At 40.1% G+C, this 20027-nt stretch overlaps 1 protein-coding gene across 1 annotated transcript in view; it reads left to right on the top strand.

Annotated features, from left to right (window-relative positions):
- Nucleotides 1-573: 573 nt before the first annotated feature.
- The window catches only part of ATAD2 (ATPase family AAA domain containing 2), a 68453-nt gene continuing 48999 nt past the window's right edge, over nucleotides 574-20027 (top strand). The window contains exons 1-3 of the mRNA XM_081258194.1: nucleotides 574-889; nucleotides 12721-12869; nucleotides 19104-19153. Coding sequence (XP_081114320.1) covers nucleotides 722-889; nucleotides 12721-12869; nucleotides 19104-19153 — 367 coding nt within the window. The 5' untranslated portion in view covers nucleotides 574-721. The remainder of the gene's footprint in view (nucleotides 890-12720; nucleotides 12870-19103; nucleotides 19154-20027) is intronic.

The raw sequence follows: 20027 nt of genomic DNA, 5'->3' as shown, positions 1-20027 counted from the left end.
GATTAGGAAATTAAGACCCGGCGAAGTGAATCATTTGCTCAAGATCGCGGGATCTGCTGGCGCTGGGTACAGAAACTGCGCTTTAACTATAATACTCTGCCCGCTCTCTTTTACCTCTCTTTCGCTTAACTTGTTTGGGTTAAGTTCTTAAGAATCAAAGTCAAAACCTGTCAAAAGCCCAAGTGCTTTCTCCCCCTCCAGTCAAGGACTCTGTAATTCGCATTTGAATCCCGCGTGGCGGGAAGCCGAGGGCAGGTGTCGGGAGGGGCGGGGAGGAGCCTCCAGGCCCCGCCAGCCAATCACAGCGGCCGGGAGCCTCCCTTCCCCCTACGGCGTCCACGCGCCAAAATTCCAAACGGGACCGCGCTCCACTACTGGCCGTCTCCCTCCGCCGAGCTCTGCGAGCCGGAACTATCTAAGAAAAAGGAGAGAGTGCTCTCACGTCACTGTCCGCTTGGGTCCTCGACACTGTCGGTGTGGACTCTCCTCAAGTTTGGCCCAAAGTCCTTCGCTCTACAGATGGGAGGGAAGTTTCGAGCCCGCCGTGATAGGGTGGCGGCGTGGGAGGGACAGGCGGCGGAGGGATTCCGAGCGCGCGCGCTGCGGCCGTCGGCGCGGAGCTTGTGGCGCCAGAATTCGGAGCGCGGAAGAGCCTTAGCGGCTGTTGCCGGGCATCGGGTTCGTCCCGCGCCGTGGACGCTCAGGGGAAGAAGGAGAGAAGATGGTGGTCCTCCGTAGCAGCCTAGAGCTGCACAGCCACCCCGCCGCCTCGGCCACGGACTCTCTGGACCTGTCCAGCGAGTTCCTCAGCCTGAAGCAGATCGGCCGGAGGCGGCTCCGCTCGGCCGGCGCCGCTGAGCAGTCCGCCGTCACCGTGGCCGCCGCCGGCGTGAGTACCGGCCTGGAGCGGGCCCCTCGGGCCGGGCCTGGGGGACTGCCGGCGGCCTCTTGCCCGCTGGGGCCCAGGATGGTGGGGTGGGTGGACCGGCGGTCCGGGTGACAGTTGGCTGGGGGTGGAGGAAGGAGAGGGAGGGAGGTTGGGAGGAGTATTGTCGAAGACAAGTAAAATGGAAGGCTTCTCAAGATCCGAGCCCCGGAGGGGTGTGGGTCGGGTGGAGAGATGGACTGACTGCGGGAGGGTGAGCGGTGCGTTACCACCCACTTTTACTCGAGAGGAAACCGGAGCCCTCCGCAGCCGAAGTGCAGCTGGAGGCCGAATCTCGGTTTGGGGCTGCCCCGCCCCCGACCTCACACACCTCCCTGTCCAGTCGCCCGGGCTCCCGCCCTAGGTTTGCAGCGATTGCGAGCCACACGTATTAACTGAGCGCTTCTTGTATGCATAACAAGTGTTTTAGGGGCCGCGGGGGGTAGAAAGATTGTAACTCAGGTTCCCTGACCTTCATTTACGATCCAGAGGGGTTCGGTAACCATAACGCAGTGAATAATACCAGGTTGCATAATGTAGAGAGATGGAGAGCAGCGTTTCATGTACGTCTTCTTCACTTAAGCCTCATAACAGCTCCATGAGAATGGATAGTTAAGATATGTCTCTTACAGATGAAAAAACAGACTCAAGAAGCTAACCAGTAAGTGGTAGATCGAAAATTGGAACTTGGATTCTCTGCCGCCACCACCTTTCCCTTTCTGTTATTTCATGCTACGGTTATAAGCAAGGTCTATAGGTTTCCAAGGAGGTGCAGCAGTATACTAAGGTCTTCCTGAAAAAAGTGCTTCTCCTTCCACCTCCCCACCCCAGCTGCTGAAAGCGACACAGGTGGAGGAGACAGCGCTAACGAAGGGTTAGAGAAATTGAGGAAGCGACGTTAGGAAAGTTAAGGCAGCAGGAAGTAGTCTAGTTCTGTTGAAGGGAGGGTAGTCATGGGGGTGGGAAAACTAGGACCAGAGAGAGGGTTAGAACCGGGAAGTCAGAATGAGAGGCCAAGGGGAGGTAACCTGTGGTGGGAGAGAGGGACAAACCGTAGGTAAGAGAGAGATCCCGATGGGAAATTAGTGGTATCTTTTGTAGAGGCCCTATACGAGTTGTTCCTCTACTGAGGGGAATGAAATGGTCCAGTCAGTCTCTGAAATTGTGATTCTGAATTGAAAAAACAAGTTCCTGACTTTTAGGATCTGTTTCTCAATCACAGGCAGAAGTTGTTAAGAGATCTGGGGAGGCTGGACACTTCTTCAATGAACTCAGTCACTGGACTCATTAACCTATGTTCAGAAACAGCTAATTATTTCAGTAAATATTTGAGTGTTTATTATCTTCAGGACAAAGCTAGTTCCTGGGACTGTAATGATGTATTGAATACTGGTTAAGAGTGCTTAAAACAGCTGTTAGTTCTTCCTGTGATAAGCCATAATGGAAAAGAATATGAAAAACAATGTGTGTGTGTGTGTGTGTGTGCATATATATATATATATATATATATATATATGTATAACTGAGTCACTTTGCTGTACAGCAGTAATACAACATTGTAAATCAACTATACTTCAATAAAAAATTAATTTAGAAAAACAACTGTTAGTTATGAATATCAGTTTACCAATATCAGCAGGTTTCTATACTTAAAAGGGGGTGATACCTACCACAAGGGTAGTGAGAAATAAATGTGATCAGGCATGTAAGGAGATTACCTGAACACTTGGCTGATAGTTAGGACTCAGTCATTGTCAGCTGTTGAGACCACAGTCGATTTTAATGGCCACTCCATCTTTTAAGTGCCTCAGGCTAAAAGCCTTAGAATCATCCTTAACTTTTCCCTCCGTTCATATTAGCAGATTCTGTTGGCTTTACTTTCAGAACTTTTTCAGGACCCGACCACGTCTCGGGTGCTCCATTGTTACCATGCTGGTTCAAGCCATCATCTTTTGCCTGGATTATTAAAATATTGTTTTGTTTTTTTTGTGTGTGTTTTGGTTTGTTTGGGTTTTGTTTGTTTGTTTGTTTTGATCTAGCACTGTGGCCTTGTGGGATCTTAGTTCCCTGACCAGGGATTGAACCCAGGCCCTGACAGTGAAAGCTCCGAATCCTAACCACTGGACCACCAGGGAATTCCCATGGATTATTCAAATAGATTCTTGACTAGCCTCCCTGTTTGCCACCCTTATATGTAATGCCCTCCTCCCTTGAAAGTCAGTTCGCAGTATAGCTTACAGAGTGATCTTGTAAAAAGTCAAGACAGTTGATCACTCCCCTGCTCAAAAATCCCTACATAAGAGTAAAAGTTTAAAGTTGAGAAGCAGCCCTATACCGCCTTGCCCCCTTCCCTTTATGATGACATCCTCTTCCATTCTCCCTTTTGCGAAACCCAGTCTGTTCTACCCTCTCTGGCCTAGCTGCTCCTTGAATCCCAGGGCCTTTGCAGTTGCTCTGCTTTCTGTTGGGAATACTCTTTCCCTGGATATCTGCATGAGCTATTTCTTTACCTTTTACATTTTTTAAATTAAAAAATTAAAAAAACCCTCAGAGCTCAGAGTGCTTAATGTGTTCCAAGAATTTTACACACATTAACTTGATCCTCATAACCTTATAATGTAGGTGCGATGGATTATCTTTGTTTTGCAGGTAAGAGGACTGAGGCACAGAGACTTAAATAAGTTGCTCAATTCACCTTTATAGTAAGCAATAGAGCTGTGAGTCCTACCTAGGAGAACCTATGAAACAGCCTCTTTCAAGTGTGTGCTTAAATTTCACCTTTTCAATGATGCTTATCCTAACCACCCTATTTAACATTGCAAATCAGTCATTGACAGGCCCCTTTGCTCTGTTTTATGGTCCCCAGCACTTACCACCTTCTAAATATCCTATAATTTCCTACTTCTAAAATATTTTTATCTCTCCCCAAATCAGAATGTAACTCCATAGGGGTTTGCATTTTGACCTTTTGTTCAGCTGTGTATTCCTAGCACCTAGAGCATAGTAGGTGCATAATAAATGTTTTGTTGTTGATTGTCTTGCTGTATCAGTGGTATGTGGTGGTTGAGCAATTAGCACTCACCTGGTTGTTGTAGGGTAGAAAAGTTTCTTTTCCAGACTAGCATTTCCAGTAGGGATTATATCTTTTTGAGACATAGTACTCCTCTCTCAAATCCTCCGTAGAACAAATTGTAATCAGAGTGTTATTTAGTGAGCATGGGATTGGGTCTTCAGGGGTAATGTATTCATGCTGACAAAGTCCACCAGTACCAAAAATGAAACATACCTTTGTGATTGGAATATTTTCTAATTAGGGTTCTTTACATTCAATACATTTGATTTGACTATAGCTTGCTTTTTTACATCAATCATGCATTTCAGAAACTTAACTCCTTGATCCACCCTCATTGTATTTGGGTATTTCCTTGTCTCATTCACACATTTATTGACAGCATTTCTTAGGGTAGGTTCCTTTTAAAGATGGTTGGATTTATTCATATTAATTTATTAACTTGCATTTTTCTTCATCTAATCTTGGAGGCTGACCTTCAAGTTCTGAAGATACCTACAGTTACCTATTTATTAACCACATTTTCACATTTTACATTTTTTTTTTTAAGTTTTTGGGTGCACTGCATGGCATGTGGGATCTTAGTTCCCTGACCAGGGATCGAACCCTCGCCCCCTGAGGTAGAAGTGCAGAGTCTTAACCACTGGACAGCCGGGGAAATTTCAACCACATTTTACTTTTACATTTTGAATATGATCTCACTCAACTGCGCTTAAGAGTTTTTTTTCCCCGACTTGTATGGGTTCCCTGAAAATATTTTATTGTTGTTTTAAATCTGTTTCTTTGGTTTTTAAGCTTTTATTTTCTTCCTATTTATAAGTTTGGATGCCCCTTTCCTCCAGAGTCAGGCTAGCCATTGCCTATTTCTGTGCTTTCACAGGTCTGAGGCTCTTTGATTCATTAAATTTAGGGTTGTTTCTCATGCTGAAGAGACACTTAAGGATGGGTAGTAGGGGTTTTCTTGGTGATGATTGTACGTTACTTTTGGGTTGTGTTTATGTACGTTTTTATTCGGTATGTTTTTAGGTAAAATGAAACACTGCAGTATTTGGAAGGTACTGTTTTTGGTTGTTTTTTTTTTTAATTGTATGTTTATTTAGCCTGGAAAAATATCCCAATATCTCGACACTGATATGTACAGCCTATGGGAGATACTTTAAAACTTGAAGCATATCACAACACAAAAATGAAAAGCGTACAGCTCAGTGAAGTATGTCAAAGCATGGAGAGGGAGATTTTGACAAGTGGCGATGAGTGTTGCTCCCTGGAGTGGGCTGCTCTGCATTTGAGAGAGTGTACTTGTTTTGTGACAATAATAGTCCATTATTGTCCATTTTTGTTAGTTTGTGTTGTGCTGGCTCTTGATTTTAGGCTTAGAAGTTTCAGCTTTTAGAACAGAGATCTGATGAGATAGTGTTTAGGATGGATTATAGTCAACAAATCTGGAGTTTGGAAGACCAGCTAAAAGATTATAATACTGATAGCTACCGTTTACATAGCACTTGCTGTGTTCCAGGCAAGGTACCTAATATGCACACACATATTTCCCCTGTAAAGTAACTATTATTACTTTGTTTGTTTTCCCAAAATTATTATTTTTAAATTTTTATAAATTTATTTATTTATATTTTTAATTTTGGCTATGTTGGGTCTTCACTGCTGTGCGCGGGCTTCTCATTACGGTGGCTTCTGTTGTTACAGAGCACAGGCTCTAGGCGCGCAGGCTTCAGTAGTTGTGGCACACGGGCTTAGTTGCTCTGTGGCATGTGGGATCTTCCCGGACCAGGGCTCGAATCCGTGTCCCCTGCATTGGCAGGCAGATTCTTAACCACTGTGCCACCAGGAAAGTCCCTATTTTTAAATTTTTAAAGTGAAGTATAGTAATTTAAAAGTTTACAAATAAAGTATTATTATCCTCATTACAGATATGGAAACTAAGGTCTCTGTAACTTGGAGAAGATTATACAGTTCTAAGTGACGTGCAGAGAATCAGTCGTAGGCAGTCTATCTTTAAAAGGTTGGGCTCTTAATTAGTACATTATTATCACAACAGACCAAAAGAGAGAAAACCAGAGCCTAAATTAAGGTGGTATTAAGAGGCACGGAGAAAAAAAGTCCAAAAGTACTGCAAGGAGTCTGATAGAGGGAGGAAAGGCAGTGTTGTTTCCAGCTGAAGAGGTAAGCTGTACATCTTTGGGAATATGATGCCAGAGTTTGGTGAGAGGTAAGGACTATTTTTCTTTGTGAGTCACCTATATAGAGTTGAGAGTTGAATCCTTGAAGGTGCATAGCAAAACACAAGAGTATTTAAGATCTGGAGCAATGGCTTTATTTTAAGGGTGGGAAGAGGATGAATTAGGTTTAAAAAAAAAGTATCATGCAAACAAAGGATCAAAGCAAACAACAGAGTGATCATAGAAGTGAATGAGGTAGAGAAGGCCATTGGATTTAGCTATTTGGAGATAGTTTTAGATCTACTGGAAGAGCTGTATGGTTAGAAAGCAAATTGCTGGAACTTGTGAAATAGATCCATGATGAGTAATTGACCACACCAGTGTTTAAAGATGAAGCTAAGGAGGGCTGTCACAACTATGTAATGTGGGTATAATGTGTGTACCGTTATACATTAGAATACACTGCTTTTTAGGCTTTCAAGAAGCCCCAAGACTGGATGAATATGTTTCATGTCAGTAATATAACTGTGATCTTAAAAATCCTGTTTAAATTTCATTTGTTGAATTGATAACTTGAATTAACTCAACCAATATGACTCCCATACATATTTTTTATTAATTTAAAGCTTTACTACGCTGGATCTTTAGTGGAAAGATAACATCAGAATATTTCTGTTTCTCAATTGTGTCCACTTTGGGGAAAAAACTTTTCTTATTGTTGCATGCTCCCTGTTCTAACTTACTGATTCTGCAAGATTATAACAGACTTAAAATCTAATGAACTATATTTTTTCTCCTTTTAAACTTCACTTTTAAGAACGATCAGTACTCTCAATATTAAAGTAGATTTTAGGGCTTCCCTGGTGGCGCAGTGGTTGAGAGTCCGCCTGCCGATGCAGGGCACACGGGTTCGTGCCCCGGTCCAGGGAGATCCCACGTGCCGTGGAGCGGCTGGGCCCGCGAGCCATGGCCACTGGGCCTGCGCGTCCGGAGCCTGTGCTCTGCAGCGGGAGAGGCCACAACAGTGAGAGGCCCGTGTACCCCCCCACCAAAAAAAAAAAAAAAGTAGATTTTAGCGAAAGAATAAATGAGGACACTACATCTCTAGGTTTAGTTTTCAGACTAAGTATGTTTTCTTTGTTTTTCACTTCTTAGGAAAATTTTTTCTGGTAATACATGTTGCAAAAATGTAAAAAATAGATAGTGAAAGTCCCCATTTCTATCATCCAGTGTTAATTACTGTTACTAGTTGGTGTTTAACTTACCTCTTGAGAATTATTTTGATTAGCTGTATTAAAATGTGACTTTGATTTAACAACTGTGCTAGTTTCCTTAGGAAATCAGATGTTCAAAAGATAATTCATCTAGAGGTATTTATAACACAAAAAATTGCAGATTACCTATACATGATACATTAAGCAGTTTGTTAAATTCATGTAATGGCTGAAATACTATTCATTCATGTAAAAAGATTTTGAGAATAGATCTTATGACATGGGAAAATGGTTGTATTACTAGAAAAAAGTAACAAAGGATAAATAATATCGCAATTTTAAAATTGTGTGAATGTGTTTGCAAAGGAAAAGAATGGTTTATGCACCAAAAGGTTAACTGTGGTTATCTGTGCGTAGCTTGGAATTAAGGGTGACAGTTTCATCTTTGTACATTTCTTCATTTTTCTGATTATAATGGGCACGTATTGCTTTTATTTTTATATTGCTTTTATAAAAAACATTTTTGAAAGTTATATTTTTAAATTCCCCAGTATGCGCCTTTATATAGGTGACTCCCAAAAAACCTGTTTTGTTTTTTTCTCCATGCTGTTAAGGAGAGCCTTTCTTGATGCTTAGTGCTTATTTAGGGACGATGAACTAAGCCACTCACTATGCAAATCAAAGTTTCACTTATAAGATTAAATCTTCTAAGTTTCTCAGGGAATCTTTTTCCCAGTATTTAGCAACTCCCTCCTTTTTTCCTATGGAAACAAACCTTTTTTTTTCTTTTTTTTTTAATCCCCAGGAATATAGTGACATTTACTTTCTTTTTTTTATTGTAATAACATATAGATAACAAAATTATCATTTTAACCATTTTTAAGTATATAGTTTCTGTAATATTAAGCACATTCATTGTTCTGCAACCATCACCACCCTCTGTGTGCAGAATTTTTCATCTTGCAAAACTGAAACTCTGTACCTATCAAACACTAACTCTCCTGGGAATTCCCTGGGAGTCCAGTGGTTAGCACTCAGCCCTTTCACTGCCGTGGCCCAGGTTCCATCCCTAGTCGGGAAACAGAAATCCCGCCAAAAAAAAACCCCAACACCACACACACACACACACTCTCTCTCTCTCTCTCTCTCTCCTTCCCTCCCTCTCCCCCCCATTTTCCCTCTTCCCAGCCCCTGGCAAGGAGCCTCATAAAAGGAAACCTACTTCTTCTGCGACTGACTTATTTCACTTAGCATAATGTATTCAAGGTTCATTCAGGTTATTTCAGTGTGTTTAAAATTTCCCTTATTTATTTATTTTTGCGGTACGAGGGCCTCTCACTGTTGTGGCCTCTCCCGTTGCGGAGCACAGGCTCTGGACCCGCAGGCTCAGCGGCCATGGCTCACGGGCCCAGCCGCTCCGCGGCATGTGGGATCCTCCCGGACCGGGGCACGAACCCGTGTCCCCTGCATCGGCAGGCGGACTCTCAACCACTGCGCCACCAGGGAAGCCCCAAAATTTCCTTTATTTTTAAGACTGAATAATATTCCATTGTAGGTACTATATATATATATAGATATATATTATATATATATATTTTAAATCCGTTCATTTGTTGATGAACATTGGGATTACTTCCACCTTTTGGCTGTTGTGAATATGCTGCTATGAACATGAGCGTTCAAGTATCTCTTCTGGTCCCTGCTTTCACTTCTTTTGAGTATATACCCAGAAGCAACATTGCTGGATCATATGGTAATTCTATGTTGAATTTTTTGAGGAATTGCCATATCATTTTCCACAGTGTACACAAGGGTTCCAGTTTCTTCACATCCTTGTCAATACTTATTTTCTTTTTTCGTTTTTGATAATAGCCATCCTAATGAGTGTGAAGTGGTATCTCACTGGGTTTGATTTGCATTTCCTTATGACTAGTTATGTTGAGCATCTTTTCATGTGTATTGACCATTTGTGTATATTCTTCGGAGGAATGTCTATTTAAATACTTTGCCCATTTTTATCTTTTGTTGTTGGTGTTAAAAGTTTAGGAGTTCTTTATATATTGTGGATATCAGTCCTTTGTCATTGTCAGATACATGATTTGCAAACATGATCTCCTATTCCATGAGTTTCCATTTCACTCTACTGATAATGTCCTTTGTACAAAAGTTCTTTAATTTTGATGAAGTTCAACTTAACCTGTTTTTTCTTTTGTTATCTGTGCTTTTGGTGTCCTAAGAAATCATTGCCAAATCCAATGTCATGAAAGTTTTCCCCTGCGTTTCTAAAGTTTTTTAGCTCTATAATCTCTTTCACATTTTTTTAAAAGTCTTTATTGAATTTGTTACAATATTGCTTGTTTTATGTTTTGGTTTTTTGGCCCTGAGGCATGTAGGATCTTAGCTTCCTGACCAGGGATCGAACCCGCACCCACTGCCCTGGAAGGTGAAGTCTTAACCACTGGACCGCCAGGGATGTCCCTGCTTTTACATTTTTAAGCTGATCTTAGATGTAAGGTCTCCCCCGCCCCCCGCATAGGTTTAAGTAGTTACAAAGGGATCATTTGTGTCATTTTTTAAGGTTGACATTAAAAAATAAAACTATTACATCACACTTTTATAAGTATCCACTGGAATGTAAAAATTATAGTTATTTGATACCTGTCTTGAAACATTAAAAATTAATACATGAACAAGTTCTTTTAGTAGTCAGAAATTTTACCTTCTTTTTTTTTTTTTTTTTGCTTTACGCGGGCCTCTCACTGTTGTGGCCTCTCCCGTTGCAGAGCACAGGCTCCGGACGCGCAGGCTCAGCGGCCACGGCTCATGGGCCTAGCCTCTCCACAGCATGTGGGATCTTCCCGGACCGGGGCATGAACCCGTGTCCCCTGCATCGGCAGGCGGACTCTCAACCACTGCGCCACCAGGGAAGCCCACCTTCTTTTTTTTTCCTCTTTTAATTTGTATTTTCAATCCACTTAACCCACAGCATTTTATCTTGATATATTTTCATACTTGAAAGTCAGTTATTAATTATCCTTTCATACTTATAAAACAAAAGTTGGATTTTTTCCACTTTTCCATGATGACAGAGCTCCAAAAAATAAAATTTTTGTGTATTGAATTATCATTATTAACATTCAATTGATCAAAACAACAAAAAGTATCTATTTTGATTAAAAATGATTAAACATAGGAAGTAATATTAGGATTTCATGTGGTTTAAGTCTCCCTACCCACCCAGTTAGTTTAAGTATCTGTGGATGAATCTTATTTATTGCTAGAGTGTTTTGTCATCAGTTCCATTGTTTTTATAAAGGTAAGCACTGAGAAACATTGTTCATATAAATAAGTAGATAGTAATGAAGGGAAGTTTATTTGCAGTGCCACTCAGTTTTTCTGGCTTATAAGCAGGAAATCACTTGCCAAACATTTTTAATGGTCTCTTAGCTTGATTAGGTCTCCTTTCAATTTTGTTAAAAGCAGAAGAATTGGAAACCACCTAACAAAGGAAAGGATTTGTTGCCTAGCTTAGTCATTCATTCTCTTAACACCTACATTAGTGTTTTTCTTTGGTTTTAGGAAGGTTTTTTTTTTTTGCGGTATGCGGGCCTCTCACTGTTGTGGCCTCTCCCGTTGCGGAGCACAGGCTCCGGATGCGCAGGCCCAGCGGCCATGGCTCACGGGCCCAGCCGCTCCGCGGCATATGGGATCCTCCCAGACCGGGGCACGAACCCGTATCCCCTGCATCGGCAGGCGGACTCTCAACCACTGCGCCACCAGGGAGGCCCAGGAAGGTTTTTAATGCCTTGAAGCAGCCCACAATAGTAAGATTCAGAATGAGTGAGTTACGACTTTCTTTTGTGAAATGGGAGAGAGGTAAATGAAAGAGGATGCCTTGTGTTAAGATGCCTTCTTAGATCCGTTTTTTGTTTTTTTTTGTTTTTTTGCGGTACGCGGGCCTCTCACTGTTGTGGCCTCTCCCGTTGCGGAGCACAGGCTCCAGACGCGAAGGCTCAGTGGCCATGGCTCACGGGCCCAGCCACTCCGCGGCATGTGGGATCTTCCCGGACCGGGGCACGAACCCGTGTCCCCTGCATCGGCAGGCGGACTCTCAACCACTGCGCCACCAGGGAAGCCCTTAGCTCCATTTTAAGAAAAATTACACATGGAAGTTGAGAGAGTGGAAATAGATACCCTTACAATTTTCCTTGGAAAGTCTTATGTTACACTACACCCATCTAAGATGTAGGTATTCATTTAAAAAATAATACACCTACCTAAATGTATAGCTATTCTTTTTTGAAACATCCTGAAATATAGGTACACTGATAAAAGTAACAAATCATACGTATCACTTAATACCTTATGAAGAACCTGTCTAATTTTTTTAATTGTCCTCTCGTGCCTTTAAGAACCTGTCTAATTCTTGCACAGATCCTTGTGGTTTAAATATCCTTACTTTACCTTTGAACCAATCAAATATTCTTCCTGAAACAAAATTAAATGACAAAATATCCTAATAAAATATAATGAAATGACCAGGTAAAGCCAGCCTGAGGCGCATGGGGTAGGGGGGCACTGATGTTTTATTTTTTAAAAAAACACTGCCGGTTTTTCTAAAATTATAAGTTTTTAGGGTAGTAAGACATAGGATTATAGAGTTGTTAGGTACATTTGCCTTCTATTCTAACGTAAAAGTATCCTCTGTATGATTTCTAAGAGCCATGTATGAAATTTTGAATACTTTATGACAGAACCTCTGTAGCTCATAAAGCAACCCGGTAACTTAGAGAGCCTGTAGTCTGTTGAGCAAAAATAAAGTTAAATAGAGCCATATGGTTTTTACAAGAAATTAACATACGTAAACAGTCTCTAAATTCATTTTTTACATTATGTGGGTGAAATTGTGTGACATAGTAATAACTCCTTTTTGTCATCCAAGCCAAAATTACCCTTCTGATAGTCCAGTTATTTTAAGGTTGTTTCCATTGGTTTCATGGTGTATGTGTATCTTTCTAATTTCCGTAGCCTTAAAATAAAGGCTTACAACTTTTTATCAGTGGTAGAAAATTTCACTCGAGACTACTTGTTATGAAATAGAACTATAAAACATTAATAAATCTTATACTAGCCACCCCATAGATATTGCTCATATTTGTTTATTGTAAAATGATTATTCTAGATATTAACTATTTTGGTTTCTTGGGGAGATGCAAAAATGATACTGTGCACCAAAAGCAGTTGTTAGAACTTTTAATGAGAGACAAATCTTAGGGGTTTAACTTGGGGATTTGACTGAAGAAAAACTTAGATGGCTTTCTTAATTTTTTTTTAAAGGATGGGTCTTCAGTTAAGGAAGTTGAAACCTACCACCGGACACGTGCTTTAAGGTCCTTGAGAAAAAATGCACAGAATTCTTCAGATTCTAGTTTTGATAAGAATATGGAAATAACGGAGAAACATACTAATGGCAGGCATTTTACAAGGTAATACAAGATGCTTAAATGCTAAATCAAAATAGTTTTAAAGTAATAATTTAGGATTTGTATTTAATTTTTAAGTGTGTTCTTGACTGGTCATCAAGAGTCCAGATTGTAAAATGTAATTTATTTGAGATGAAATTGCACTAAATGAATGTTATTGAATTAAAATTTTAGTATGTCCTCAGGTCAGGTTTGTTTTTATTTTCTTGTTCAAAGATGGTATCTGTGATATGTGTGAGTGCAACTGACGAGGTTGGTTGATACAGGATCAGTTCTGGGTACTTGAGTAATCTAAAGAGACTTTATGACTATAACTTGCTTATGATATGTGGTTCTGCTTCATAGTCTGTAAAAAGCCTTTATTCAAAATAGTAGTTATATTTCTGATTGCTTACTATCAAGTTTTTCATCAATTCTAAGTCATTTATGAATATCTCTGTTGGTATGCTTCTAAGGCTTTCTTCACATAGGAGGCCAGAACATGGCTTTGTTTTTGTTTTTTGACTTGTTCAATGGTTCAATGGTTTTTTGACTAGGTGCTTTATACATATTTATATTTTATTTCTCAAGAACCCTGAGGTAGATGGCATGAATTACATTTTAATACTCAAGGAATTAATTTCAGTGAATTAGGAAGTATGTACTTCATGGAATTTGGGTTTATTTGGTCTAGGGCAAATTTAAACCTAACTTTAATTAGCTCAAAACCTTCACTTTTGTCCCCATTTCAGTGGGCTTAACAGGAATTGGGAGAGGGGTGCCAATTATCATAAAATTTGTTTGATGAAATAATTGTTTTTACGTTAATTCTTCTCACAAAGTATTTGCTCATAATGACGTAGAAAATTAGAACCATCTTACTCTCAAATAGAATTTTTAAAAAATATATTTATTTAGTTATTTATTTTTGGCTGCGTTGTATCTTCATTGCTGCACAAGGGCTTTCTCTAGTTGCAGTGAGCGGGCACTACTGTTCGTTGTGGTGCGCAGGCTTCTCACTGTGGTGGCTTCTCTTGTTGCGGAGTGTGGGCTCTAGGGAGCCTGATTCCTCCAGCTCCATTTTTTTCCCCTGCAAGATTGCTTTGGCTTGATTCTTATTTTGTGTAGCAGATTTTCCAGATAAGTGAGGTTGTGCCCTTTTAAGTTTCTTTTTGGTACTGTTATTTTTGTCAATTATATACTTGGCCTTTTATTGTATTATTTAAATCTGCATCTTGTTTCATCCACTATTCGTGGAATCCCTACTGTATTTCATGGAATCCAAGTTAGCAACAATTGAAACAGCATTATTTTATGAGACAGTAAGAAAGAAAAAAACACTGAAAGTTAAACTATGACATACCATCAGTAGTAAGATATATCCCAATTTCAGAGATGTTAAAATGGGGGGGAAATGTACAATTTTTAGAATCAATGAAATACAATTTAAGCTACCCCAGTATTTCTGAAACTTGAAGTCTTCTTGGGGTGGTGTTGGGTTGGTGGGTTCTGTGAATTCTCTATGAGAATTTAAAGATTATTTCGTGATCTGAAGAAAAAATATTCTGACTCATCTAAATTGCTACCTCATAGAGAATAGCCATAAAATTTCAGGCCCTGCATTTATGTTTACATTTGGCACCAAGTAGTACTGCTTTAGTTATCTCGGGTTCTGGAGATAAGAACTGAGTCTGGGGACTTCTGTGGTGGTCCAGTGGGTAAGACTCTGCACTCCCAATGCAGGGGGCCCAGGTTCGATCCCTGGTCGGGGAACGAGATCCTGCATGCGTGCCACAACTAAGAAGTCCGCATACCGCAACCAACAAGTTCTCATGCTGCAACCAAGAAGTCCACATGCCGCAGCGAAGGTCCCACGTGCCACAACTAAGACCCGGCACAACCAAAATGAATAAATAAATATTAAAAAAAAAAAGAACTGAGTCTAACCTTAATACATAAAGGATGCATCTGCTTCCAGAGAAAGCCACATGATGTGATGTCATGACATGCTGTTCAAATGAAGATTTGGAGCACTTCAGATAAAGAGAAATGGATGAATTGAGTCATCATGTTATACAATAAACATGATATATAACATGCCAAACTCAAGAGAAACCCATAGCAGTCTGAACCACATTCACACAGCATATGGCTAATTTGTTTCAGCAAAACCTCCAATGTATTCCGTTAATATTTTTGTTGGTAGTTGTTTTTATAGTTTCATTTGTATAAAACCTAAATGAATTTATTTATATCTAGTTTGGCTTGTACATAATCATAAAAAACTTAATATTGGAAATCCTCAAAAGTCTTTATCTTTAAAAGGCTCTGTGTGTTACTCAGGTCTGTGAAACATTGTGTTAGGTATTAAAGGAATGTATTAAAATAAGTGCTTTTTTAATCTTGATTTAAAGATGAGTGACTTGGTGGGACTTCCCTGGTGGTCCAGTGGTAGAGAATCCACCTTCCAATGCAGGGGACTCGGATTCGATCCCTGGTCAGGGAACTAAGATCCCACATGGCGCAGGGCAACTAAGCCTGCGCGCCGCCACTACTGAGCCTGCACACCGCAACTAGAGCCTGCTTGCTGCAAACTACAAAGCCCACGTGCTCTGGAGCCCATGCGCCACAACTAGAGAGAGAGAACCTGCGTGCCACAGCTAGAGAGAAGCCTGCGCGCTGCGACAAAGATCCTACATGCCGCAATGAAGATCCTGTGTGCTGCAACTAAGACCGACACAGCCAAAAATATAAATAAATAAATAAATATTTTTAAGATAATATTACTTTAAAAAATGAGTGACTTGGTGTTTTTAAATGAGGTTGCTTCTAAAATTTATTGAATTCCTATCTTTATTATTTTAAAATAACTTATTGAAATAATTCACGTACCATTAAAATTCATGATTTTAAAGTGTATAATTCAGTGGTTTTAGAATATTTGCAGTATTGTACAAGTATTGCTGCTATCTAATTTCAGTATATTTTCATCACCCCAAAAGAAACACCATACCCATTATCCCTCCATCCCCAGCCACTTGGGAACCACAGGTCTACTTTCTACCTCTGTGGATTTGGCTATTCTGGATATTTTATACAAGTGGAATCATATGGCATATGTTCTTTCGTGTTTGGCTTCTTTTACTTGGTATGTTTTGAAGGTTCATCTATATTGTAGTATCTATCATCACTTCATTCTTTTTATTGCCAAGTAAGATTCCATTATATGAATATGTTACATTTTGTTTATCCACTCATTAGTTGATGAACATTGGTGTACAAATTTTTGTGTGAACATAGGGTTTTGGTTCTTTTGGGTATATACCTAGGAGTGAATTGCTGAGCTAAACGGTTAACTCTGTTTTAACACTGTCCAAAGCAGCTGTACCATTTTACATTCCCACCAGCAATGTATGAGGATTCCAATTTGTCTACATCCTCACTAATACTTGCCATAGTCTGTCTTTTTGGTTTTAGCCATGTGGGTATGAAGTATCTCATTGTGGTTCTCATTTGCATTTCCTTGGTGGTTAATGATGTTGAATACTTTTTCATGTGCTTATTGGCTGGCCATTTATATTTCTTCCGATCTTTAAAAGAAGAATTCCTGGCTTTAAAAAAACTCCCTGTATTCACATCATTATTACAAAGACTATAATTTTATATAGTGGTAACACCAGGATCTGTTTGTATAAGACATATAAACTGGTCTGTAGTATTTTTGAATTCTGCCTTATGTAGTTTTCTTTACTTCCTATCATGGTGACCCTTTTTGCTGTTGCCAGTTTGACTATAGTAATCTCTTACTTCCTTTCTGTGTTTTTTTACCCCTCACCCCTTTATTTTCAATCTATTTGGGGCTCAAAGACCAGGGGACCAAAACTGTTAGAATAATAAAGATTTGAATAACTGTGCCTTGAGAGCAGGATATATATTTGTCTGGTCCTGGAGTTCTTAACTAGGTCCAGTAATCATGGTTTTCAGGGGGCATATGAAACCTCTGAAGTAATGTTTAAACTTGTATGTGTATATGCAGTTTTCTAGGGAGAAAAGATCCATAGCTTTCATCAGATTCACAGGAGTTGACAAAAGTCCAGACACCTGTTTTGGTAAATAGTTTCATTGGAACACAGTCATGCCCATTACTTCTGTCTATGGCTGCATTCCTGCTTCACTGTTAGAGTTGTACGAGTAGTTATGACAGAAAATGACAAGCCAAAAATATTTATTATCTAGCTGTTTAAGAACAAGTATAGCAACCCCTGCAAGGGTAAAAAGTGCTTCCCTTCCCCTACAGGCAAAAAAAAAGAAAGAAAGAAAAAGAAAAAGAAAACCCAGAAAAAAAACACTGCTTTAGTCTTTGTATCCCTAGCATCTAATAGGGGGTCTGGTTTATAAAAGTGTAGACCTACATGGTATGGAGGGAGGGTCTACTCTATGAGAAAAGTTTGTGAACAAACTAGACCTTGATCTGTAGATGGATTGCTGAAAGGTTTTTTATTTTGTTCTTGGTTCTTACCTGTGTTCCAAAAGAGATAAGGAATTAATGATGACTTACATTGTTAGGAGGACACATGAGTTAGCTCTTCTGGATAAGATGGTTTTGTTTTATTTTAAAGTGTCCCATTTGATACTCCATGGGTATAACCAGCACGCTTGCAAATATTGCTTGATTCATAGGTTGATTAATAGATATAGCCTATCCAAGTATGGAAAATTGAGTCCCTAAAAATAGGTTAATGAGACATACTGCTTTGTTGCTCAGTGGATTTGGGGAAAAAGATGGGAGGAGGATACTTTCTTTAAGCTTTGGAAGGTGTTCTTTGCAATTCAACAGATTCTGTATACCAGTTTGTAGGTGGGATATCTGCTTCACAAATGTGACTCTTTCTACATGTGAATGATAATGCGTGTCATGTAAAGATTGTAGCCAGCAAATGTTCTTAGAAGGAAATGAACATGTCACTAAGTTCTGTAACATGTTTATAGGTCCTCAAGGATGTGGGACCACTAGATCCCTGTGGTATAAAACACGTTGTCTTCTTTTTACTCAGTGCTTATTCGTTCAGTTATACCTAAATACTTAGGCTAAGGATTTCATTTCTTGTTTTAAGTAAGATACTTTGTTCTGATTAATTCTGTTTAGCTAAGAGTTAATGCATACAGTTGGCCCTCTGTATCCACTGGTTCTGCATGTGCAGATTCAACCAACAGTGGATTGAAAATATCCCCTCCCCCCAAATTCCAGAAAGCTCCAAAAAGCAAAACTTGAATTTACCGCTCACCAACAACTGTTTACATAGTATTTACATTGTATTAGGTATTATAAGTAAACTAGAGGTGATTTAAAGTATACAAGAGGACAGGCTTCCCTGGTGGCACAGTGGTTAAGAATCTGCCTGCCAACGCAGGGGACACGGGTTCAATCCCTGGTCCGGGAAGATTCCCACATGCAGCGGGACACCTAAGCCCATGTGCCACAACTACTGAGCCTGCGCTCTAGAGCCCATGTGCCACAACTACTGAGCCCACGTGCCACAACTACTGAAGCCCGCGTGCCTAGAGCCCGTGTTCCGCAACAAGAGAAGCCTGCGCACCTCAATGAAGAGTAGCCCCCACTTGCGGCAACTAGAGAAAGCCCGCGCACAGCAACGAAGACCCAACGCAGCCAAAAATACATAAATAAATTTATTAAAACAAATAAAATACAAGAGGATGGGGCCTCCCTGGTGGCGCAGTGGTTGGGAGTCCGCCTGCCGATGCAGGGGACACGGGTTCGTGCCCCGGTCCGGGAAGATCCCACATGCCACGGAGCAGCTGGGCCCGTGAGCCGTGGCCTCTGAGCCTGCGTGTCCGGAGCCTGTGCTCCGCAATGGGAGAGGCCACAACAGTGAGAGGCCTGCGTACCGCAAAAACAAAAAAACAAGAGGATGGGCAGAGGTTATATGCAAATATATAAGAGACTTGAGCATCCTCGGATTTTGGTATCCATGTGGGGTCCTGAAACCAATCCCCTGCTGTTACTGAGACACAGCTGTATATCATTGAATTTCACAACAGGGTTCTCAGCCTTTGTTTAGCCATAACAATATATAAGCATAGGTATTCTCACCCTATTTTTTCACTGGTTTTTAGGTAGCTCTAAGTATTTACCCTCCAAGCTGATTTAATTTTGGTCCTAGTTTGTAGTATTATAAAATATAGGATTTAAAATTATGTCAATTATTTTGAATTATTTACTATATTTTTTTCATATAGGCAGTTGGCCAGACAGCAGGCTGATAAAAAAAAAGAAGAGTGCAAAGAAGGTAAGTAATGTTAAAGGCATTTAAATTTTTTAAAGCATGTATTTAGTATTTTGTTTACAGGCGTATTGTGGTACATACAATAAACTGTCCATATTTGAAGTGTACAGTTTGTTTGGTTTTGATATAAGTGCATGCCGTCAAACCATCACCACGATAAGGTAGTAAAGATAACCATCACCCTCCAGGATTTCCTCAGGCCCCTTTGTAATCGCTCCTGGCTCCTCTAGCTCCTCTCCATGACCCAAGATTCCTGAGCAGCCACCAATCTGCTTGCTGTCACTGTAGAGTGTTACAGCACTCTACAGAGTGCTGTAGAGTATGGTGAGTTTGTATTGTCTAGAGTTTTATATTAATGGAATTATATGGTATGCATTCTTCTTTGGCTTCTTTGACTCAGCATAATTACTTTGAGTATCATCCATGTTGTTGCTTTTTATTGCTGAATAGTATTCCATTATGTGGATATATCACAATTTTTTTCCTTAGCTTTATTTTAATATAATTGGCATATAACATTGCCTTAACTTAAGGAGTACATTGCATTATTGATTTGATACTTATATATTGCAAAATGATTATTACCATGGCTTTATCTAACACCTGCATCATGTCACATAATTACCATTTCTTTTTTGTGCTGAGAACATTCAAGATCCACTGTCCCAGCAACTTTCAAGTATACAGTACGGTAGCAGTCTCCATCCTGTTTGGCACCAGGGACGAATTTCATGGAAGACAATTTTTCCACGGACCGGGGGGCGGGGGTGTTGGGGAGATGGTTTGGGGATGATTCAAGAGCATTACATTTATTGTGCACCTTATTTCTGTTATTATTACATTGTAATATATAATGAAATAATTATACAACTCACCA

This window comes from Mesoplodon bidens (assembly GCF_964165515.1).
Source record: "Mesoplodon bidens genome assembly, chromosome: 16".
Classification (NCBI taxonomy): domain Eukaryota; kingdom Metazoa; phylum Chordata; class Mammalia; order Artiodactyla; family Ziphiidae; genus Mesoplodon; species Mesoplodon bidens.
Note: the sequence above shows the minus strand (reverse complement) of the source record. Positions and strands in the feature narration are given on the sequence as shown.